We start from the raw sequence: 25,219 nt of genomic DNA on the forward strand, positions 1-25,219 counted from the left end.
ATAACTGAAAGGCAACTTCATTGTCATAAAACTAAAAATCTACACTGAATGTAATTTTTTAGAGACAGTCTTTGCAACAATTAACTATACCTCTTTACAGAGGCTGGAAAAAGAACAGGAGTGTAGGAAACGGCCAACAAACTATCAGATTTTACTCTGATACCATTTTAACACTGTCTTCAAAAGTAGTCAGCATAGACAGTAACTACAGACATCCCAGAAAAACAAACTGTTTTTAATTATTCAAGAACTGTTTTGTTGTATTTCTGAATTTACTTCATAAACAGAAGAGTTCCTCAATCTTGTGGTTAATAAGCATAAACTATGTAAATTTTACTGCTTTATACACTTGAACAGCTCGTGGGGCATGACTTGTAATTCCTCCAGTATGAACCTGCAGCAGTAAGGTTCTTAAATTACAATCTACTAAAAGCAAAGGTTGAAATTTTAATAAAGTGGGGTTTTGTGGGGTTTTTTTATGAAATTACTCAAAACAACCAAAAAAAGTTTTTATGTTAAGAAACCCTGTAAAGCCTCAGACTTAGTGAAAGAGTATATATAATGCAACACTGCCTGCTAACATAAATGGACTTGATAGACGAAGCATAGGGACACCATGACAAAGACACATGCAACTACAAGCCAAAGCACACCTGACTATTTTCAGTCCTCATGCTCTGGAAAGCAAGAATATTTCAATGTTACGTGTGGGGGTTACCATGGGTTAAGACAACATTAACAATTAAAATAATTTACATCAGATTTATCTGGGAATGTTCTAGTAATCTGGCTTAAGAAATAAATGTGACATTTTGGAATTTGCTTTTTCTAGCTGGTCTGAGGACTGCAAAACAGCAACAGTTTATCCAAAGAAAATCTGAAGCACATCTTTGCTGACCTGCAGAACTCAACATATCAGAAAAGCCAAAAATTGCTGAAATACTGTCTAATACATTAATTATTCATCGTTTCACTTATATTGTTCTTCCCTCCCCTGCAACTGTTTGATGTATCGATAGAGACTCTGCAGGGTAAGGACACTCTATTTCACTGCAAGTGAACGCACTGTCGACTTCAACAAGATCATTATTTTATATTGGATACTCTTAGTAATACTGCAAAGTGAGTTTAAAACAAATCACAAAAAGCAATGATGTTTTCAAATTGGCTAGACAAGGGGAAAACAGTTAGACCACTATTTTACTACACAAGAACTGAAATTGCAAGAGCAATCATTTGTTGTATTGTTGTGTATTTTCAAATTCCTTTTCTATGCATTGCAAACACCTCCGTAATATTATAAGTTTAGAGTTACAAAGATTTTGTTAAAGACATTTATATCTTTTTATTAATTCATACTGATATTGACAAAAACCATCAACATCATAGGTAGCTACTTGTCCAAATTCGGGTAAAAGACAAACAATTGAAAAAAGTAACTGAAATATGAGGACAAAGTTTATAACGCATTTATAAAGCTTTTTTTCAGTGCCATAATTGGATGTGACAGAGATAAAAAGAGACTGTGGCCAGTGGTGCAGGGAAGTGAAGAAACAATGCAGCTGTGTCAACGTATTGCTGTAACTATCTGAATAATTTTACTTATTAGTACTTGAGAAAAAAGAAACAAATTAAAAAACTCCACCCCATTATCTGACCTGTGGAAGAATCTAACTGCATTCAAAAAGTTATATGACTGGTTTTCACTCCTTCAAAGGTGAATCCTGACAGCCAGATGAAAGTAATTAGCAATGGTTTTTTTTATCTACTGCTGTAGTGTGTCAAAGATCTTTGATTTTGAGTTCTTTTTCCACAGTTTATTTTAAGAACATCATCTCAGCTTTTTTTGTTTCCAAGACAAGAAACTAAAATAGAAAGGCTCTGTATCAGAGAGGGACAAAAACCAGTCCCTTTTAGCTATTGTAGTCCTCTGAAGATTTATACTAGCGTAGATGACCACAGAACTGCATTTCTCCTTCGTCTTCTGGCTTTTATTTTGGTTTTATTGCTGTTCTTGAAGGGAGTAGAAAACAAGGGCAGCCTTAAGTCTTGTAAGCTAAGGGAGTTTCCAGATGACATATACAAAGTGAAGTGATCTCCATCTTGAATTTACATCTTCAAGCATCTTTTAATATGTTGGTTTGTGCCTCTATTAAAAAGATAGTCACAACCTTGTCACTACCTTCTGTAGAACACTGAGGTCCTTCTGCCTCTTAAGCTATAGCATACCAGAATTCTACAGAAGGCAAAATACTTTGTAGGCCCACACTACGCACTTGTTTTTTCTTTTCCCTTCTCTCAGTAAGGTGGACTTGTGTGTCATGCTCACAGAATATTGAAAAGTGCATGGATTATTGAATTCAGTTTTCAGCAATAAAATATTATTACTCCATGTAATGTGATAGTACCTGGCAGTTCAATTCAGGAGCAGGATTATATTTTTAGATCCTCTTCAAGAAAAATAGAAATCTAGTTTCTGCTCCAAAGTCCTACAATCTAATTTGAGCAAAATAGACATTCTATCAGATAAATCTATATCTGAGCTGTAAGGCAGACACAGTTACCAAATGTGGGCACAATGCAGTAGAACTAGACCCTCTTTACCAGTTTTTAAAGTACAATGTCTTTTCAGTTACAGCTTTGGGTACTATTCCCACTTCTACCATTAGTTTGATATATGCTGTTAAAAGAATGTCTATATTTGTCTATATTTCAATTTTCTAACCTGCAAAATTGCAACACTTGCTCACAAAACACCTATGACAATTCATTAATGATTAAGCAGCAATTTTAAACCCACAAAACTTCAGCCATGGCTGTACTGCATGCCAACAAAATACTTTCTATTTTCCTGTAACTACTTGGAGAATTTCAGAGTTGATTATTTTTATAACGTCAAAAATTTGATTGAAATAGTTCATAAGAACTGCAGTATCAGAAAGGGAGTCCTTTCAGCAATGTATGTCCTCTATAAACAAGAAATGCTTCACAGAAAACATCATGCTGTAGCCATATGCTTGTTAAACGTTGCTTTCTTTTGCTGAATGTCCAAGTGAGTATTTTTTGAACATACTTCTCTGACTATACCACCAACTCACAGTAATGTGCTCTATTAGAAACTGCGACATTACAGGACAATTTGCCACCTGTTAGTGCTGTGTTAGTGGAACCTGTGGAAAGTTTAAGGCCATCTGACACATGTTTACAAAAATACATTGGCAGCTCTGACAAGGCACAGAAATGACTTTTAGGATGAGAATGAGCAATTTCAGGTGGCAAGAAGAGATGAGTGGAAAACAATAGATTATTTTTTAATGTAAACATTGTTGTTAAAACAATGGGTATGGAAACCAAATTAATCTCTCTGAACTAAAGCCCAATAGATTGTTATAGTCAAGATGACTGTCAGGTTACAGCATACATTACAACAGAGTATCTGACGAAAACACGAGCTGGAGTTCCTATTTTCTTTGTGATTTTTATCCTTTCCAAGGGGTAAGGGGATAGAGGGGGATTACTTTTGTTTATGAATTGTGCAGACATACTGCCAAAAAAATAAACACTATTTCTCTAAGCACAGAATAATTTGGTGATCAAAATAGAAAGCTTTTAATCATCTCTCTTCCAAAAATTATATTAGACATAAATCAGAACCAGTAGTTTTATTCAGTGACTCTAAAAAGAAAACCCTAAGTTATTAAAATGCTAATTTCTGCAACACATTTCACTTACAAATTGGCCTAAGGTCCTTTAAGGAGAGCATAAAATACAGCTTTAGATTCAGTCAGGACACTCATTATTTTCTCTTTTAAATGTCTAAGAGAGCTATGTCAAATAGTTGTCCTCATGCATTCCTTATTGTTTTTCCTTAGGGCCATTATCAGTTATGGTCAGGCTAGAGTTTTCTGAATTGATTGATTTCTAGCTGCAGTAGCAATTTATATACCCATTAGTACCAGCTCTTGAAGATCTGTGAGAGAGAAAGAAAAACTATACACCTCGTTATTTAGATTTTAAGCAAATAAAAATATAAATACATTCCTCATTTCCTGCTATTCAGATACATAAGTGTCACTGAGTTAAGCATTTTGAAAACACAAAAACACTAGCAGAGCCAACTTTAACTTTACATTAGTGAAATTCCATGCCAGTGAATAATATTAATCTGAAATCTAACCTTTTCTTGAATCAGCCTCTGTAGATGAATCCCACATGACAACATTGCCGAAAACATGGTGAGCATGTACTGCTGAATTTTGCATATTCCATTTGCCAAGGAATTTAGTACGGCTGTTAATCCCACTTTTTCAATAACGCTCTGGAAAGCATTGGGTGAGTAACGAGTAATTCTGCATAAAGCCTACAAAAGTGGAAAAAAACCCCAAACAAAACAAAACCATTGTTATTTAATGGGATTATCATCTCAGGAAAAATAAGGGAGAATAAAAACAGGTGGTGACTTTTCCAATAGTTTAGGAATATAGAGAATTCATATAGTTTCATTCGTAAGACAAATATTAGGGGAAAAGGCTACTTATTTTGAGAGACCTGGAATTCTTCTAAATGTATTGCTATACACTCCATGCAGCTGAAACATTTGGTACACCAACATTAACATCAAACAGAGTCACATCACTCCGTCCCTCTAGAGAACAATAATGATGGAGTGGCACAGCCCATGCTTGAGTCTTTCATCAGCACAGAATGTAGGTAGCATCAGATAACACTGTACTAGAAAGGAGCACAGGCAGCAGAAAAGACAGAGATGGCACACACCACAGAAATTCTGGTCACCTATAAAGGTGTGCATCTTTGTTCTCTCTGCTCATGGATGATAATCTGATGTGTAGTAGTTCACTATCTAAAGTCTATCTTCAAATCTACATACTACTTTAGATCTAGATACTTGTTAAGGAATGGTGTTTAGTAGAGTGAACATGCAAACTATTCTCCAAATGGTTGACTTACAAATATCAGTGATTAAAACAATTTTAACAGAAAATGCAGATACTGACTGTACTCTAGTGAAGTGAGCACAAATCTGTTCAGTGTATACTAACTTAGCTATTTCATAACAAATATTATCAAATGACCTCCAGAGTGGATTCATCTCCAAGTCAACACGGCTTTTCATTTTGATACCTCTGGAAATGCAACCCTCAAGATACTGTAACTCTCTCCAGATAAAGAAAATAAGACTCTCTACCCATTTAAAATTTCATTTTCTTTGGCTTTCATTTAGTGTTAGGATAGGAAAACAGATAATGTCAATTATTTGATTCATGTGAAAATCTGAATTTGTTTTAGGGAAAAACCTTGAAGGCGACTTCCTTCTGTAAAAAGTAGGCAATATTACCACTTCTTTTTTGGTTTCAGACCAGCTATATTTAGAAATTGCTGCTTACTTGGTGTGCATTCAATAGTAAGGCCTCATTTAAGAGAAACTACAGTCAATTACACCCACAGAATACCACCATCAGAGAAAAGCTTTCCACGTAAGAACCTCAGAAACTGCCCAGTTCAACAGTGCCCTTAGAAACATTACTCAAAACACGCTAAACAAAGCAAAAACAAAAGGAAGGCATAAAAGACAATAAATCAAGAACTTATGATTTTTAAACAGACGTTTTATTGATGCCATTCATCTACTCTGCTTCTGTTCTTCCTTGTCCTTTCTGGTCCAGGAACCATATCGATTGCAGCCTTTTATTTTTCTTCTCCCCCCCATCCCACCTTTTAAAACACATACACGCAATCTCAGTTTCTTAGTACAGCATGCTCTATTTCCCCAAGGATACAATCCAGCCCTTCACCTCTAGTCCAAGTTCTCAACATGAGCGGGCAGGAGGTAATCACATTCACTAAACATATCCTCGAGGGTCATGTTACCAGTGAACTGCTGGGACCTAGGGACAGACTGTGTAAAAGCCACATGGAACTAACTTGGTGTGCTAACACGGTGCATGCAGACTTGCCAATGCCTTAACTGTCTGCTACAGACCTCATCAAACAAGGGTGACCATAGCCACAGGCCATCAGATAACCTCCAGGCAAATCTGGTAGGAAAGACATGGCTGTCTTCTAGGATCATACCGCAGCTTTGGAGACAGCAGGAAAGCTCCAGCCCACCAACAGCCAAGAGGAGAAGCTTTAAACTCCCATTAGCTTGTATGTCCCAGAGCGCTCTGCTGTATGAGTGAAACCAACACTTCAGCAGAAAAGCAGAAGATACAGTTTAATGAGGGATAGAAAACAAAATATCCTAGGTCACTTCAGTAGATCCAGTATCTGGAGACAACAGATGGAGATAGGTCAAAAGGTGCTGGAGCAGGAACTGGGAACCAATGATGAGAAGAAGTAAGAATAGAGCTCACACCATCATCTCTCAGCAGCAGTCTTGGAACAGGAAACAATCACAGAGAGAGGAAAGCATTGGCAAAGCCTCTCATGCAATTGGGTTCTCTGCCCTTGCTCTCTGCACTGCCTTAAGCAGCACCTCTTCTCCCAGCAGCTCCAACCCTAGCATCATGATCCTTATCAGTCCCTTCCAACTTGAGATATTCTATGATTCTACGATCATCTATGCCCCATCCATTGCCTTCTGGTCTTACATGCCGTACGGTGGCTCGGTAACATTCACCCTTTCAGGATGTACTTCATGACTCTCTCACATTTGAGAATGAATGCATTAATGTATCTGAAATACTCAAGTCTCTGAAAGAAACTATTCAGCACCAATTATTTAAGAAAAAAACAACCCAAAACCAAAAATAATCCCCCAAAAGATTGTGTGGAGCTTTCCCAAATTAGTTTCCACTTAAGTGGCTTATGTTTTGTTACTCCTCCTCCAGCAGAAAAAGCCATCTCTTAGAAACAAAATTAAAAATTATTTTTAAAAAAATTTTGAAAACTTTCAGTATACTGGAAAGAAAATATTCTTCCTGCTGCTGAGCTTGTCAGAATGTCACTTTGACATCTTACAGAATTATTTCTTCTCTGCGTCTAGCAAAATAATAAAAAGATATAGCTTTCCTACAGGCAAAATCTGTGATATTTACCTGAGGCATGCTGGACTCCAAAGTGAGCAAAAATACTGAGACACAGTCCCCGTTTGCCACCTCTGACAGGCAGGACAAGGCAAAGTGTCATTTCTTGACTCCAGAAACTGAAGACAGAGAATCTTCTTGATATATTTTTATTATTGATTGAAATAATCCTAAGTAAAATTCCATAGTGCCTTACTGCTGATATACTTTGCACAGCCTGCTAGCTATAGGTAAAAGATATGACACGTATTTCTTAACAAAAATGTATTTTTACACGGAAATACAGATGTCACTCGAATAAATTCTTCAGGATACATTCAAAGAAGGCAGGAATGACTGCATAATAAAATACAACAGGACAGTGATGATCTCCATTTATGTGGTCATGCAGAATAAAAATGCCTACATATCTATAGCAACAATTTAATGAATGTAGAAATCATCTAGTACAATATAGCTGGAAAATATATTAGTATTTTACTTTAAAAATCAGTATGTTACTGAAATCTCTATAAACTTCAGTTGGTAAAAGATCTCCTGTGCTGGATTTCAATATTGATTGGTTTTTTTTCCTAAAGTTAAGATTATATACCCAAATACCCCAGCAGTATGAATACATAACCATGATTTACATCAGGCATTGAGTAATAAATCCAACAAATAAGTTCATTCTCTTGTTAATTTAGTGTTTCACTACAAAGCAGCAAAAGGATTAGAGTACCACCTTAGTGTATCCTACTTCAGAAGCTTCCTTGTCCAATTCACTTCATATGCAGTATAAAATAATTGAACCTCAGACTTTTAATAAAGGACACAATCCCCAAAACAGTGGAGGGGAAAATCCAGTAACACATTCAGACTGAAGCACACTTGTGTGAAATTATCTGTCTGGAAGAAGGAGATGGAATCGGCTACATGGATAGCAATAATTTCCATGAAAAACAGAAAAACAAGAAACAAAGCAGTTGGACCAAGAGTGTATAAGAGAGAATGTCTCTTACTCTGGCAGTCCTCCTCACTGCTGCTTTCACTCAAAGCTCTCCAATATGTTAGTCTGGAGCAAGCCCTACCTCCAGCATGACTAAAACCTCAGTAACTACCCAAGGGAAATGTATGATCTCCAGTAAGCCGACTGCCTTCAAAGGAAAAAAAAAATGTTAGTTGGGAACAGGGGGTGGGGGTTTTTTTGCTAATATTGTCCATATCTACATTTATACTGCAGATGTGCACAAGATGTTGAAGAAATTTTTGCCTCAGCAGGAGTCAGTGTGCACACAGAACTTGGTTGTCTCTTTAAAACACTAGCCTCAACACTAAAGCATGCACTGCTAAGGAACTTTGACAGAGAAAAGTTAATAGAATGATAAAAACGCATTTTTCTTACTTAGATTGACAACTGCCATTGAAAGGATGTCCCACAAATCAGATGAGTTTCTCTAGGGAATCCTGGTAATTGCAGCTATCATGACCTCCTAAAACACACTTCTTTGTCTTAACATATATCATCTATAAGAGGGCTTCTAGAGTAGCTCTTGAGGACTGAAATTCAACTAAGTATTTGAATTTGCATTATAAAGGGAAGAAAAAAAAAATCAGGAGGTAAGAGCTTGGCAAAAACAATCATTGCAACTCTTAAGAGTGCCAACCCAGGAGTGCCAGATGATTTGATTTTGAACTACAGTATAAATATGGTAACTTATTATACATGTCACTGCATTTAACATCCCTGGTTGAGCAAGAAGCCCACAGAGATCAGGTTGCTGTATCACAGCTGCAGTGACAAGAGGAGAAGGAACTGACAAGCTCAAAATTTAAGATACTTTCAATCTCCTCACTTGGAAGAGACCACACAAATGCCAGCACTGTTTGACTTTACTGAGCAATTAAAAAAGAGCCTCACTGACTAGTAAGTAGTGGTAGCTGTCAATGGACACAAAAAGAAAAAAAGAAAGGGAAAAAAAAAAAGAGTAGTAAACTAGGCTACAATAAGCTCTTCAGGTTTTAGCTTCCTCTTAAACATTTTTTTCCTACCTTCCAAATACAATGCATGAAGATTTTCTTCTCATCAGATGCTATGGAAAAAAGGCAACTCCAGTAATGCTTAAGAGAGGCTAGCTACCCATGGCATAAATACTATGACAAAGAAAAGATTTCTCAGTGGTTCACCTCAACCTTACAGCCTTGGGAGGACTGAATGACCTGGGATCTCAAAAGAGGCTGAGGATAGAGAGGGACAAACAACAACCCTCTCTTCTCATAGTCACTAGAAACCTCATCTAAGGGCAAAGTGTGCAAGCCATATGGCACTGATGATACTGACCTCTGAGCCCACTGCTACAAAAAGCTGTAGGGAGCCTGCACTGTTGACAAATGTATGCTTGAGAATCAGAAGTATAACTTCTGCAACTTACTGAGCAGAAAAAAAGCTCTTGCCTACCTCAAGCATACTATATTGCCCAAGAAGAAACTGACTTTTCAAGAGCGTTAAAAAAAAAAAAAAAGCCTACTGACATTTCCTCTGGTGATCTTTCTTTGCTCAGTGTCTGAATGTAGCTCAGACAGCCTGTTTCTCTGGGTTATGCTGCTCACTGTGGCACTCAAAACAGGTGTAACTGTCCAGCCCTACAAGTGGAGCAGTTCTGGAAGTCTGGTGGAGGAGTCAAGGGAATGATAAACGCTGAAGAAAAGTTCTCCAAGTGGATAGCAGGCAAACAGGAGGAAAATTTCAGGACAAGTTGAAAGAGATAAAAATAAAGAGCTATGATCTAGCAGCAAACAAATAACAACTGCCCAGTCTAATGATTGACAAGAACTGAAAGCACAAGATACAAAACTTCCCTTATGGCGAAATTAGTGGTAGGAGAGAGGGTTGAGCAGACTTGTTTAAATACTCAGTAAGTAAAGGAAATCATAACTCTAATCTCCAGTCTTTCACCATATATACAGTCATGAAGTAAGCATAAAATTCACACATCAAATGGGTAAAGTCTCAAAAAGAGCCTTTCTGAAAAAGCAGCCTACCAGCAGCCTACCAGCCAGACTCACAAGCAGGCTTAAGCTATAAATGCTCTGTATAAAGGTCACACATATATTTTACATTTTTAGATACTGACAATCCTCTATCCATAAAAGTTCTAAGACTAAGTTTTTACAAAGAATTTCAGGTGCCACAGAACAAAGGCTTCTCTAACATGTATTTTATTAAATAAGTTTACTCTTCTAAAAGGCCAACACATTTTCCCAGTATTTGAGCAGTTTATTTCCCATGCAAGACTCTGCCACAAATACACACTGAGGTAAATGTTTAATAAACACATATATTTTTTAAAATTATGAATTTATTCTACCATTTATCTCTTCAGCCACACTTCAGATATATTTTTAATTCTCTCTCTTTTATTACCTCAATGCTAGATGTGTCTAAGTGCATACTGCTGCAGCAGCAACATTACCATTTTCCATCTGGGAAGACAACAGTAAACTCATTAGTGAGCCTGAGGTCTAGTCAGGAAATGAGCATCCAGTTATCACACTTCATTTAAAATAAGTTGACTAATTGTTCAGTTCTAAAATATTACCTGTATTGGTAGGTAAGGCTTTTGTTTTGTCAACAAGACATATAGTTAAACTCACAGCCCTGCTAAGTATTTTCTACCTCACAAATCTTTTTATTCCAAACATTTTGCTTGCATGTCATAGCTCTGTTTGTCTTATTATCACCCTATATTAACTTACAAATTCAGGGCAAAGACTAGCGCTGACAATTTTATAGAAAGTAACATGATGATTTCAAATATGTCTTCTAAGGAAGTCTGTGATAAAAAGACTAAATGCTTTTCATGTAAAACATCATACAAAAAAAGAAATTTCAGTTTTGCAAGCATTTAATTGATTCTTGAAAGATTAAACTTTTCAAACATAACTCATGATCACCAGCATAAGAAAATATATGTTCCAGAAAGGACTCTTCATAAACACTGGACTGTAATACGTGCACTTTTCGGTTTCAGAAAATTTGTAAATATATTTTAATGTAATCTGAAATATAAATACACATACATACAGAAAACATGCTCAAAAACATTTCAGTTTCAATTCAGAATGCTTTTCGAAATAAACCCCAAAACATTTCTGTATCACGAAAGGAAATTCCTTACCGAAACAGCAGTTATCTTCAAAGAATCTACTGTAGAATGTGTGAAAAGGTACCACAAGACAGGTCCAATTTCTCCTGTAATAAATCCTTGTGCATGGCAAGAGAGAGTAGTGCAAACATTTTCAATGATCTTTGCTGCCAAATGGTTCACTACCCGGTCTTCCTATAGGAAGGAGAGAAAAGGAAAACTCATATGCAAATGTTTCTGATTTCTTTTTAAACTATACTGCCTATGTCCATGTTTTATTCCATGTATATTGTCTTAGCGTTGTTTTTTAATTGTGATACTTGCCAAGGTCATTTCATAGGAAACCTCAACTTATGACAAAGTTATGTTTACAGATCCTACTTCCCCCCACTTTCTCTTCTACTGCAAAGACAATTTCATACAAGTATAATTTAATACAAAATCTTTCAGCTCCAAATGATCACCCCAAATTAAATGTAGTAACTAAAAAATGAAAAGGTTTTGTTACTTTAGAGGTGCTCCATGATCAGTGCTTTATGAATGAATATCTGTGTATCAAAACTCATCACTACAACAGGCTCTGAATAGCAAGACTATGAGATATATAGTTACATTAGGAAAAAGAAAATTAATTACATTGAACACTCTTTATTCAGATGAGCCAACAACCCCCTGGGATAAAGAAAAAGCCTTCTTGCAAGTCAAGTTATTCCATAACTCTCTTCTCTTCCTCTTCTGAAACAGACAATCCTGACCAATGTTTAAGATAAACCATTGGGTCCCATGTACTATATCAATTCCTAAATTTCCATAAGGAATTCTGAATCCTTCTTATTTTTAATACTAATCAAATAATTTTATCTGCAATATCATTTGTGGAAAGCCACTACGTGTACCTTTAATATCTACATAAGACTATTCATACTACAATGTCTCCACGGAATAAAAACCATCATGTCAGAATAATCACGAGCCATCACCACGTCATGAACAACACATGGCAGCAGTCCTTTCTCAAGAAAGCTGTTACTGGCTGCAGTGGAAGCTTAACTTAATACAGATCACTTACAAGCAGAATCTCTACTTTCTCTCTCTCTTCTCCCCCTCACCTCCTTCCTTTATTATGTCTTTTTTTTTTTATTATTCTGCTTTCATTTAAAAGCAGAGTCTTTACCTTAACAGAACAGGAAGATTCATTGCTGGTGGTTTTTTGGCTGTGCATTGCCTCACCTTATCTCAATCTTTAACTATGAATAAGTGAAGTCTTTCAACAATGTCTTAAATGGCATTCATGAGCTCAGCAAGAGTGAATTTTAATATGAGAAGGCAACCAATTTAATTTGTCAAGTCTACCTCATAGCCCGGCTTCACAAATAATTCATCATAATATCTAATTGATTTCTTTCTTAAACTAATCTCTACATTATCCTACTAACCTTTGGATTTCTGACATTTATCTTCACAATCGGAACCACCAACAACTGTGAGCAATGATAATAAAACCTTTCAGAAAGCAGTACAAAAGCTTTCCAGAAGGGGAGAACTTATACTTCATTAAAAATATATTCAGTATCCACTCTTCCTTCTACTGACTTAGGTATTCTAAAATATAGACACTGATGTAGAAATATTTGGAAACTCTAGTATAATGCTGTTAAAAAAAAAAAAAAAGCTGTATTCATCATTTTCATGCTAATCCTTCCTGTTCTCCCAAAGAACTGCAGCTCTAGTCAAAACACTTCAAAGAAATACCAAAGCCAATTCCCATCTAAACCAGTTACACTCTTTTATAAAAAACTCCACTGATTTCTTTGGTCTTCCTTCTGATTTACAGCCATGAAACCAAAGAGGATTTAGGCTTCTTTGTTTTTACAGTTTTAATTACTGCAATATATTGTATCATGTCAATCTATTAAAGACCTAAATACACAAATACACATACATGTTTACCAAAATTAAGTTTCTCAAAACTTTTTATAAATAATGTTAATTTGTAATCTTTTTCTGTGAATTATACTTCAGAATTTCAGTCTTTTTTTTTGGTACAGTTAGGGTAAAAATACCTGGATTTATCAAAATGACTATATGCATTTAAAATCAAATCCATAATTGAAACATTAGTAGTCAAGTTAAATCTCTCTTATATATGAAGTGATTACTAGGAATGCCAATTGGGACTCCACTGCTTCTATAAGCAGGCAGAAACACTTAATAAATGCACTATAATCCCATTAATAAAACATAATCAAAGCATTATATAGCAGATAATAGTTATTATGAATGTTACAAATTTCCAGATGCAATTACAGCTTTTCTTCGCAAAATTTGGTCCTGAAGACATGCTTTATTTCCTTTCAGCCACTGCTGAGATGAGTTATGCCCTGTGCCAGATAGTCCTGGCACGTTGGCTAAAAAAGGTCATGTATTGTCACAGTGCTCTAAAAACTCAATGAGGCTGTCAGAGTAATTCCATTTGCTGCCACCTGAGACTGTCCATCTCAGCTCCTCTGGGATCTATTCCTGAGCATCATCTAAGCAACACAACTTGTACCATTTTCTGCTTAATTTGCTCTCTGGAAGGGAAGCCTGACCTAAACTAATATTTGGCCTCTTAACTAAAGGAGTCATCCTGTCATGTTACCAGGACATAAGCTATGTTAGTGAACAGAAATGGATCTTCAACATATGAGTAAAGCAGTTTCATGTAACAGTTAACCTCTGTCCTATCATGAACTGCATCAAATCTAAATCTATGAATAGACTGTATCAAAAAGAAGCACATACTCTAATTTCACTGGGTTTAGATTTCAACTAGTTTTTATAAAATGCACTTAAAAATAAAGCTCCTAATTTTCAGTCATGTTGAACACTTGCAGATGTATGTGTTCCCAGTTAAAAAGTCATGGATGCTTAGCGAAAATGAGCCCTGAGTGAGAAAGCAAATGCCAAAAGATAAATAGATGTAAACTGCTAAGAGAACTTCTTTTAATGAAGCCTTTCTATTCCAATTGTGAAAAAAAAAAAAAATGCAAATCAAAGTCAAAGAATCTACCTTCATTTTTTGAAATAACTGAATCTACTTTATATTTTTATTGGTTGTTAAAAACCTAACAGTGCACTAAAAGTTTTGGAGGCACTGAAGATATAGTCACTACACTAACCAACATACTACCTAAAAATAACATAATTTCATTTAAAGGTTAAGATAAAATATTTTATGATCTTTTTATATTATACTGTGTATAGATACATTCACTTGAGTAAAAGCATAATACTGATAAAGAAACATTGGAAAAGCTGAAAGATTCAGGAAGTAACACTGTATTCCATCATTATTCTATATCAATTCCCATATATTTCTTCCTTTAATCTAAAAAGAGAGATTAAAAAGAAACTACAAAAATAAATTAATGAAGTAAAGCTGTATCATCCTAAGCATTCATGATTGTAAGAATTAAATCTTAATTTGGCAACAATTTGCAATATAAAGCCTTCACAGAGAAGAAGAAACATGTAGAAATAAAAATTTTAAATACCTTTTGTGGAAAAAAATTTAAAAATTCTGTCAGTAAACTAGAGAATTGATATCTAAAGAAGAAATTAAAGTGATAATGTATATGATTCAGACCATTACTTTTAAACTATAGGCAATTCCGTCAGTAAACTAAAAAACTGATGTGTAAAGAAGAAATTGAAGTGGTAATGTGTGATTCAGACTATCGTTTTTATACTATAGGCAATTCTACCAGTAAACTAGAAGACCTAAAGAAGAAATAAAAGTAAGACTATATATGATTCAGACTATCACTTTTATGCTATAGGCTGTCCTATACTTTCTGAGAAAATAGTTATGATTTGATTCTCCTCTCCTCCAAATTCTCCTTTCTCCTTCAAATTCACTGTAAACGAACTGCTCTGGCTAAGAATATACATTATAAAACATACTGCCTTATATTATATATTGGCAATTGTTTTTTAAAGTTATATTTTATTATTAAAATTCCTCATCAGTTCAGAATCAAAACCCTCAGACTTATACCTTGCTCCCTCATAAAGGAAGGGATTATGCTCCCATACATAAAGGAAGAATTCCATATGAAAGAGGGAAATGTGTACTATATAGCTTACTGGCAAGCTCTAATTTATTAAAAATCTTGCTTACACAGTACCTTGCCCATCCAAGAGACAGAAAATTATCCTTTGTAACCTCATTCACTATTTCTAATTCAAATACATTCTTCAGGTACCATGCTTTAAAGTGAGAGGGTTATGCACATTCTTAAAAGCCATATACAGCTAATTAGTTATAGCTGTATATATTTATCCATGCAAATGCATTGCCTATATATTTTCTCCAGGTTCTGTGAAGTTATTACTAAAATTGTATATAATTGTGTACCTTATATTTACATGCCATTTGTAAGCAGAAATGGACAGATACCAAGCACCTGAAAGCTTTTTTAATGGTTCCTCTCCACTTTCACACAGGAAGACTTAAAAGGAGGCTTGCACACAGTTTCTGACTTCACTACCTAGTTTCAGTGAAGGACCTCATCAAAGCACCATAATCCAGACCAAATCAGACAAGAAAAATAAGACACATCAAGAAGTAGTTTGGATATGGGAACGGTTATTAGTTCTAAGACTACTATCAGAAAAAAATGTTTAAAAGGAGGCTCTGCAGGAAGAGAGGGGCAAACGTAAGGGAGAAAACAGTGGAAGCAGAAAGGTGAGAGGGTTGACTGCAACATAAGTGTAAAGAGGGGCAAATGTAAAGCAGAAACTAAAGGTGAGATTTCACTTAGTTAAGATTAGGTTGAATCTTAAATGTGGTAACGAAAAGCAAAAAAATATATGCAGAGTCAATGAGGAGATTCAAATAAGAGATAGGATGATACATTTGGGGTAAAGTAGACAAGGGTAACTTCAGCAAAGGAGTTTTGAATAAACTAAGTAAAATGGATGAAAGGAAAAGGGTCGCCACATTAGCATTAGGTACTTAATATCAAATAAGAATATCCTTTCTGAAACAGAAAGTATCTTTCATGACTGCATAACACAGGAACTGTAAGAACTAAGCACTTTAGCTGTAGAAACCAGGACCCTGCTATCTTAGAGACTGCACACAAATATTTGAAACTTGAACTTAGACACAAATACAGATGCCTGGAACAGGAATTTTGTGTCACTGTTGGAAACAGTTGTTGGAAGAGATTCGTAAATAAATATTGGAATATTTACTACATGGGTTCTGACAGACTGCAAAATTATACCACTACTAAACATGTCAAATTGGGCTTATCATTTACTTATTTATGAGTGTACCAATTTCCTCATTTTAACACATCACTGAACATGCCTGTTCTTTGCCTGAGTTGAAAATCAACTTTTATCTCAAGGTAACAGTAACAACAGTGAAGTGCAGGAAGTCTGCACTTGTGATCCCCTACAGTTAAAAGACTTTCCCAATCTTCTACTCCACTGTCCTAAAAATCCTTTCACCTATACATACACTTGTTGTCGCTGTTAGATTCTCAGGCATAGAAGGTATGTGGAAACAACACTACCTGCATTTTCTGAACATTTTGTTCCTTTATAGGCAAATAAAAGGAACACAAGCACATTTCAAATTCCTTCCTGCTCTACTGTTCTGTTTCAGAGGGCAATTCTGCTCTGATAATGACAAATCTTATAAAACTCCAGAGATCCAAGTACACTTCAGAGTAGTTCATAATGAAACTGAAGAACAGCGAATTTACCTTACAGAACTCAAAGCTATATAAACTATAGCACTGAATGACATAAATTGGTTTTATTTTCTTGAATTCTTATTAAATACATCAAATAAAGCTTCTTAACTGTCAATAAAAACTACAAGTATTTGTAATGCATATACTTAACACACTGTGGTAATTCAGAATTTATTACAAAAAGTTAGTTTGCCATTTTCATAAATACTGAGGCCATATACAAACATTTGCTCCAGAAAACATACTGATGTAAAATTTAATTAAATAAGCTTAGAACAATCAAAATAAATTTATTATTTAATTAAATTTAATTATAATTTCTTAATTACTAATGTAAGAATGCAAAGCTTACTTACACATAATAAATTGTTAGATCAGGGAAATTTATTGAATATATAGCAGACTACAGGCTACAAATGTAAAATAAAGAAATACAGGAGCTAAGATCTTAAGCTGCAGTCAAAGAACATTAAGCACAGTGAAGGCAAATTGAGACAATATTTTCAGGATTTTCACATCCAGTGCTTTACTAGTGCAAGCAATAAAATTGACACAGAACCTCATTTAAGTTTTAAGTCAGACCTTAAAAAATTCTAGATTGTTCATTTTAACTATTTCTATTATCTCCTATTTCCCAGCAGGATGGGGGGGAGGCAGTGTCATTCACACACTTCCCTACCACACCTGCATATCAGCCACTAACCATTGTGAGCCACTCACCTTCCACACAAAGTAGCTCTATGCCTGCTACCAGAGCAATGCAAAGTTGATTCATTAAAAAAAGAAAAAAAAAAAAAAAAACCAAACCCACACACAAAAACCAACACACACTACATTAGAGCCAGTGTATTAGGTCAGCAGAAAAGAGCACTGATTTGAAAACTGGAGAGGTCTGAAAAGCAACAAGAAGGGTTTCTATTGGTACATCAGTAACAAAAATAAGACTAAGGAAAATTCACTGCTGAACGAGGCAGTGCCAAAGGACATAGAAAAGGCTCAGGAGGTCAGTGCCTTCCCTGCCTCAATCTTCACTGCTCTCAGGCCTTCCATGCTCATGTGCCAAATAGCAAAATCTGGGGGAGTGAAGTATACCTACAGGACAGGAAGATGGAAGCAGGGGACATTTAAGCAAACTGGACATGCGTAAGTCCACTGAACCAGAAAGGATGCAACCAAAAGTGCTGAGGAAGTCAGTCAACGTTGTTGTGAGGGAGCACACATCTCCAAAAATTTGTGGTGATCAGGAGATACTCCCGTTAACTGGGGGCATGGGCAGGGGGAAGCAAAGGGCAGGCCCACCTTCCAAAGGGCAAGAGGAAGAATCCCTAACTCTGTCACTGGAAAAATTACAGAGCAATTGTGCCTGGAAGCTATTTGCAGGTACAGGAAGGGCAAGACGACTGATAACAGTTAGAACAGATTTATCAAGAGCAAAACCCACCTGACCAACGTGACAATCTTCATTCACAATATAACTGGCTCAGTGGACTAACAGAGACCAGTGGATTTAATTCACTTCAGCTTTGACAAGGCTCTCCAGATGGTTTCCTGTATCTAACCAGATAGCAAAGACCTGGACTTAAGTGGACAACAAGGTACGTAGAAAGCTGGTTGGACTACCAGACTCAAAGGGTTGTGATCAGGAGTACAAAGTTCAGCTGTGGCAGTTGGGACTATCAAGGGTCAATATTAGGGCCAATACTGTTAATCATAGCATGTTCACGGATGACACAAGCTCGGAGCAAGTGGTTGAATCAATAGAAGGTTAGGCCAGCAAACAGAGGGGTTTTAAGCTGAAGAAATGGGAAGACAGAAACCTCCTGAAAGTCATAAGAGTCAAATGCAAAGTCTTACACCCAGGATGGAATAACTCCCACAGAGCAGTGGGGCAGAGATGGATCTGGAGACTCAACACAGCAGGTTGAACACAAATCAGCAGTGTTCCCTTGTGGCAACAAAGGTTAACTGCATACTGGGCTGCATTACATGCTAGTGCAGCCAGCTGGCTGAGGAAGGTGTTTTTTCACCTGTATTCTGACATGTGAGACTATCTGGCCTGCTGTGTCCCAGATTAGTTCCCTGCTGTAAGGTGTGGCCTGCTGTGTCTCAGTTTAGTTCCCCATTGTAAGGTGCGCTTTGACATACGGCAGTTAGTCCAGAGAAGGGCCACCAAGATGACTGAGGGCCAGGAGCACATGATGATAAAGGACAGGCTAAGAGAGGTAAGTTTGTCCAGCCCAAAGAAAAGACAGCCTAAGGATATAAAGGGTGTTTTCCAACACCTCACAGATCGCTACAGAGAAGATGGCACAAGACTCTTCCTGGAGGTACTAATGAAAGGTCAGGAGGAAATAGACACAAGTTGTAGCAAGGGAAATCCCAATTAGATTTAAGGAAAAATATTCTTCACAGTGATAGGGGTCTCACACTGAAACAGTCACAGAGTTTGCAGAATAACCATCCTTGGAGTTACTTAAAGCTTAAGCAGACAAAGCCCTGAGCAACCTAATATAACTTCGATGTTGAATGCAACTAGAAGTTGGCAATGTTTTGACAGGAGACTGGACCGTATAACCTCCAAAAGTCCAAACTAAATTTTTCTTATGATTTGCTTCCCCTTACAAACAAAAAGATAGAAGGCACTTGATCTTGATTTTCTTTACATGAGACCCATAGGTTGTGCTTTATCCTCTGTGAGAAAGACTATATGAATGTAACCAGAAAACACTAAACATATTTTTTAACCTAACATATCTGGCAACGAATTAAGAAGCAATTCTGAACATTAGGGATTTTTATTCCAGTTGTCATCTTGGTAGCACTCTTCTGGACTCACTCTTGAATGTCAACATCTTTCTTGTACTGGGGAGCCCAACACTGAACATGGTACTCCAGATGTGGTCTCATTAGTGCTGAACAAGAGGGGAAGAATCAATTCCCTGAACCTGCTGGCTATTCTCTTGCTAATACAGCCTGTGTTGCCACAGCCCTTGGCACATGGGCTGCTAAGGCCCATGTTGGCTTATGTTCAACTTTTCATTGGTACCCCCAAGTCCCTTTCTGCAGAGCTGCTTCCTAGGGAGCTTGTACTGTTACAAGGGGTTATTACATCCCAGAAGCAAGCCCTTGCTCCCTCTTTTGTTGAATTTCATGAGGTTCCCATCAGCCCATTTCTCCAGTCTGTCCTAGCCCTTCTGACTAGCAGTCCTGACATCCAGCATATTGATGCTGCTCCTCCCCCCACGAATTTGGTGTTATCCAACTGGAGAATACAATGCAGTTGGTCACTCTGGTCATTACTGAAGACATTAAACAGTATTGATCTCTGAGGGACACTGCTAGTTATTGGCTGTCAGCTGGTCTTTGCATCACTAATCACTTGAGCGAATTTTCCTGCCCACCTTATCTTCCATTTATCCACTCCATACCTCACCAATTTGGTGATAAGGAGAGTATGGGAGAACGTGTCAAAGGCCTTCCTAAAGTCCAAGGCATACAACATCCACTGCCCTCCCCTGTCCACAGCGCCAGTCATGTCCCCATCATAAAAAGGAATCAGGTTGGTCAGAGGGCTGGAGCATATGACATACAAGGAAAGGCTGAGGGCGCTGTTCAGCCTTGAGAAAAGAAGGTTCAGGGAAGATCTTATTGCTGCCTACAGCTACCTAATCAAAGGATAAAGAGAAGTTGGAGACAAATGTCCTCAGAGGTGCACAGCCGTAGGACAAGTGGCAATAGCCACAAGTTGTAACATGGGAAACTCCAATCATATACAAGGAAAAACTTTTCCACCATGAGGGTGGTCCAGGCATTGCCCAAAGAGGTTGTGGGACCGCCATTCTTAGAGACATTCAAGAGTCAAATAGACATGTGCCTGAGCAATCTATTTAGACCTGCTTTGAACAGGAGGTTGGATTAGATGACCTCCAGAGGTCCATTCCATCCTAAAGTATTCTATAGTCTTACAACTTCAAACATGTTTAAAAAAAAATCTCTAAGACATTTGGTCATATTTTAAGTCAGTTTGATGACACTGCACAGATGTTTTCATAAAAATTAAGTAATTTTTTTAATAACTTTTGCTGCTAAAGTTTGCAAAATCTACTTTTTCACTAAATAATGTGATAGACTGAAGAGACTGATATACTACCATCCTGTATGCATCTACTTCCGTAGTCCTACTCTTACATGCTTTTGAAACAAATATGCAAAAGGGACACCATAAATTGAATTGAATACTTTGATATCTTTCTCTCTCTGTTTTTCCATCTTTGTTCATTCCTCCTCCACCCCTGCATCTAAAACATCTGGAACAAAATCTTATTTTATATCTGACTATTCTTTCTTTAAAAAAGTAAATCTCTTGCAAACAGATGTCTAACAATAATATGATTCTAACTATCTAGTTTTAGATACTGCAACATCATTTTCCAAGAAAGATGGGTGGCTGGTAAAGTTATGGAGGATAAGAAGAGGATTGGTACAAGAGTGGAGGAAAAAAGTAGCAAAAGAAATTGTAAACACCAATAATAGTGGGTGGTAAATTTCTCTCTCAATTTCCATATGTTGTGAAGTATTTTACATATTCACAAATATTTTTGATTCTTCAAAAGGTACTGTTCTCGAAAGTTGAGGCTGCTACAACTGAGGCAGAGCAATTTGTATTAGTACATTTGCACTGTACTCACACAAACAAGCACGAATACTTAAACTCCATTACAAACCTCGAGCATCTTCACAAACAGAAAGTGTAGAAATGCACAGCTGTGCTTGGTTAGTCTAGACATAACTTCAAATTTACACTTAATTAAATTTAATTCAAACTACTGCATGGGAAATATATTTCTACTTTGTGTTATTTTTTCAATAAAAATATATCAAGATAAATTATTAAGAAAAATTTTGACATGTTTCAGGACTAAGAAATTATTTTATTCTATAGAAATAAATCAGTGTCTTATGGATGTCTTGATTTAGTTTATCTACACTGAATATTCAGAAATAGCAAGTCTTGCATTACTAAATTTATAATTAAATAGCTTCTCACTAATGTGCCTTAGAATGACATCTTACTCTAATTTATGAGCTGGAAATAGTCCACAATAAAAACACAGTTGTTCTTGATCACCTGAAGGTTTGAAGATGTTAAAATGCATCTAGACTCTTCCTCTATTAATCACAATCTGTAGGCAATAAAGATCTCAAAAAAGAAGGCAAAAAGGTATTTCTCCTGCTTTCCCCCCTCCAGCAACCTCCGACATGTTTCCTGCCTTGAGCTTTGCCTTGGGCAAAAATAAAGTCAAGTGGTCTCATATAAACAGTAAATGCCAACCCTTTACTCAATTCTTTTTCATTTTACAAAATTGGAACTATACGCATGTTTTTCTTCCCTTCTTCTAACATAGCTAAGTCATCACCAAAAAAAATGAAGAATACAGCATAGCACATGTACAAGAATAAAACTAATTACTACTTTTTTGGCCTCAAAAGAATGCTAACAACCCAGTAGGATAACAATGCAGTTTTCAAAAACTGTACCTCAGTCACTTCAAAATAGAAAGTAAATCTTGCCCAAAAATACACTGTATGAAAATCAAATTGCAAGAAGACAGTACAAACTGTCAGAACATTTCTCAAAAGAAAGCCAGAACATTAATAAATTCCACATTTATTAACAGTAACTTATATTTACTATCCTATTTCCAAAAAAACAACCAGCAATACATAAATGTTGAATGTACAGAGAACAACACTGTATTTTTGCATTAATCTCCTGCTTAGGTCATGGTCTTATCATGATTATTTAAATTCAAGAGCAATACTTGGTTGACAAGGTACTGCAGTGCTGCAGGCTACAATCCTCACGCAATGCCTAAAGGGTTATTACAGTGGAGAAATTCTATTGAGGACAATGAAAGAGCCTTACCCCTTCCCGAAGACACCTCATTAGCACAGTGTAAGCAGCCGAGGGAACAACGCAGCGTTCTCTGGGGTGCTCCCTTTTTTCCTCCTGAAATGAAGCCAACAGCACAAATGATTAAATCAAAAAATCACAATAATCTCACTCACATTAAAAATGGGTAACAGATTCCTAATAAGGTTCATATTATACACATTTTCAAATTAACATATGCTAAAAAATATATTAAATTCCAGGGCAGTATTACTATTTAATGTTATTTCATGTGCAGCACAGAAATGGATATTTTATTAGCTTGCTTAAATAGTCTCCAAAATCCATAACAGAATTTGTCCTAATATTTCTGGGTTTCATTGATTCCTTCTATTTCACACACACACAAAAATATTCTTGCATTCCTCTCAATCATTTTGATTACTTCAGAAAGATACAACTGATTATTAAAATTATTAATTATTAATCTCTTTAAATGTGATTTAATTATACCAAATAAACAAAACTAGTTTTGTCTAGCAACTAAAAAAAATGTAAACTTACTTTGGAAAAAAAAATATTCAAAGTCATACAGGGAGATATAAAGTATTTAATAAAACTTAGTGTATGGAATAGCCTTCAGTATGTATCGACACTGTTCCAAGATCTTTACGTGTATTTCCTTGAAATCACCCTGTTAGAGAGGCTAATTCACCACTAGTTGAATCAGGGGTTTGATTCTTCCATTAGAAGTTAATGAACTCCACTTTGCCCTGCCCAGTAGCCTACTGTAAAAATTCAAGTTTAAAAGAGGAAAATTCTATATCATTAAGATTTAACTAAAACAACCTCCATATCTAGGCAATTAACACAGAGATGTTACCAAGTGAAAAAAAAAAATATAGCCTCTTTTGGGAAGGAAAATGAGAAATAATAGGCATTTGATGGTATGAAGACAATATGCCATGAAATCAATATGTAGCTTGTCTTAAGTAGACAAAGGATGACAAGTAACAATTCCTTCAGAAATTATACTTTTCTTGAATCCTATTGATTATATTAGTACATTATTTTTAGCATTCTAATTAACTGTTTATAAAAAAAAGCATAGGATGGGCAAGGTGGGGGTTAACGATGCAGAAGCAAATTGTACTTTCTGAATTTCCTGATTTCTGAGTGGCCTGCACTAATTCAACATACATGATGTGATAGTGTCAGGCATTTAATTAAAGCATGGCACATTAGGAGGGAAGACTATTACTGAATTGCCTACTAAAATTAATTTTCCTTCTTTATTGAAAATAAATAAAAACTTTATTTGCAACATATATCCTTCCAAGGCTTAGTGTATAAGTTTAAGAAAATGCAGCCCAAGTTTCAAAGAAGGATGGTAGGTTACTTTCTAACAGTCAAAAGTGGAATCTTCTCCACCTAGAAAAGGCAGGACAAGACTAGGAGTCAAGACACAGTTAAAATGACAGCCTATGCTTAAAATGACAGCCTATGCTGGAACTGGCATGGATCTGTTACTCATTTTATTAATTTAATTTAATCACAAATTCTGTCAAGTTTTTCTGTAACCACACATATTAAACGTGCTATAAAATAAAAAGCCTTAAGAAATGGTGCAGTCCTGAAACATTAATAGTTCTTCCATTCTTCAGACTGATTAATGACTTTCTGCAAGGTTTAGTCTCTAGTTCGAAATTTAAAAAAAAAAGGGCAAAAGTTGTATGAAACTTAGCACCATTCTTAATTACCTAAACACACCTACACAATTAGACATTTAATACATTTAAATACATCACCAAACACTAGGGGATCCTCCTACTTTTTGCTCACAGCCCATGTTGATTTTGATTAAACCTTAGGTTCTGCACCCTAATAACATGAACAGCACAAAATGTATAGAAATACTACATAGAACTTGAAAGTTTTCCCTCAAGGCAATCCGCTTAAGAGTAACAGAACATCCTCTCTGGGGTCTGCTCATGCTACTTGTGCATTGCTCTTGGCTTCTGTTTGGAAGAAAAGTGCAGAAATGGAGCATAAGATCTTACTTATGGGATCGCATATGCATGTACACACATAATATCAGAGTTTAGGATTGCAGAGGACCATTATGATTATCTGGACTTTTTCCCAGTATTTTCTAAGCCACAGAAGTGCAACCAGTGACCCTGTATTTAACCTAATGAATCATGCTGCACCTAGATAGCTGAACTTGATTTTAAGTGTTTGATAATTTATGATTTACCAAATGTTCATATGAAAAAGAAATAATCTTTATTTAATATTAATATTGTGGTTGGACCTAGAAACACTTAGCAAAACCCCAGAGGGAATAAATAATCAGCCATGTCCCCCCAGAATTACAGTTTAAATGATAAATATTTAGCAGCTTGA

General features: G+C 36.0%; 1 protein-coding gene across 9 annotated transcripts in view; it reads right to left on the bottom strand.

The window, feature by feature from the left end:
* ULK4 (unc-51 like kinase 4) overlaps nt 1–25,219 on the bottom strand; it is a 262,151-nt gene that overhangs the window by 181,457 nt on the left and 55,475 nt on the right. For all 9 annotated transcript variants that reach the window (XR_012774263.1, XM_075493361.1, XM_075493362.1 and 6 more), the window contains 3 exons: nt 22,847–22,930; nt 11,204–11,365; nt 4,178–4,360 (listed from right to left, as the gene is read on the bottom strand). Coding sequence is in view for 8 of the 9 variants with exons in the window: in XM_075493361.1 (XP_075349476.1) it covers nt 4,178–4,360; nt 11,204–11,365; nt 22,847–22,930 (429 nt within the window). In the remaining variant the exon portion in view is untranslated. The remainder of the gene's footprint in view (nt 1–4,177; nt 4,361–11,203; nt 11,366–22,846; nt 22,931–25,219) is intronic.

This window comes from Mycteria americana, chromosome 2 (genome assembly GCF_035582795.1).
Source record: "Mycteria americana isolate JAX WOST 10 ecotype Jacksonville Zoo and Gardens chromosome 2, USCA_MyAme_1.0, whole genome shotgun sequence".
Lineage (NCBI taxonomy): Eukaryota > Metazoa > Chordata > Aves > Ciconiiformes > Ciconiidae > Mycteria > Mycteria americana.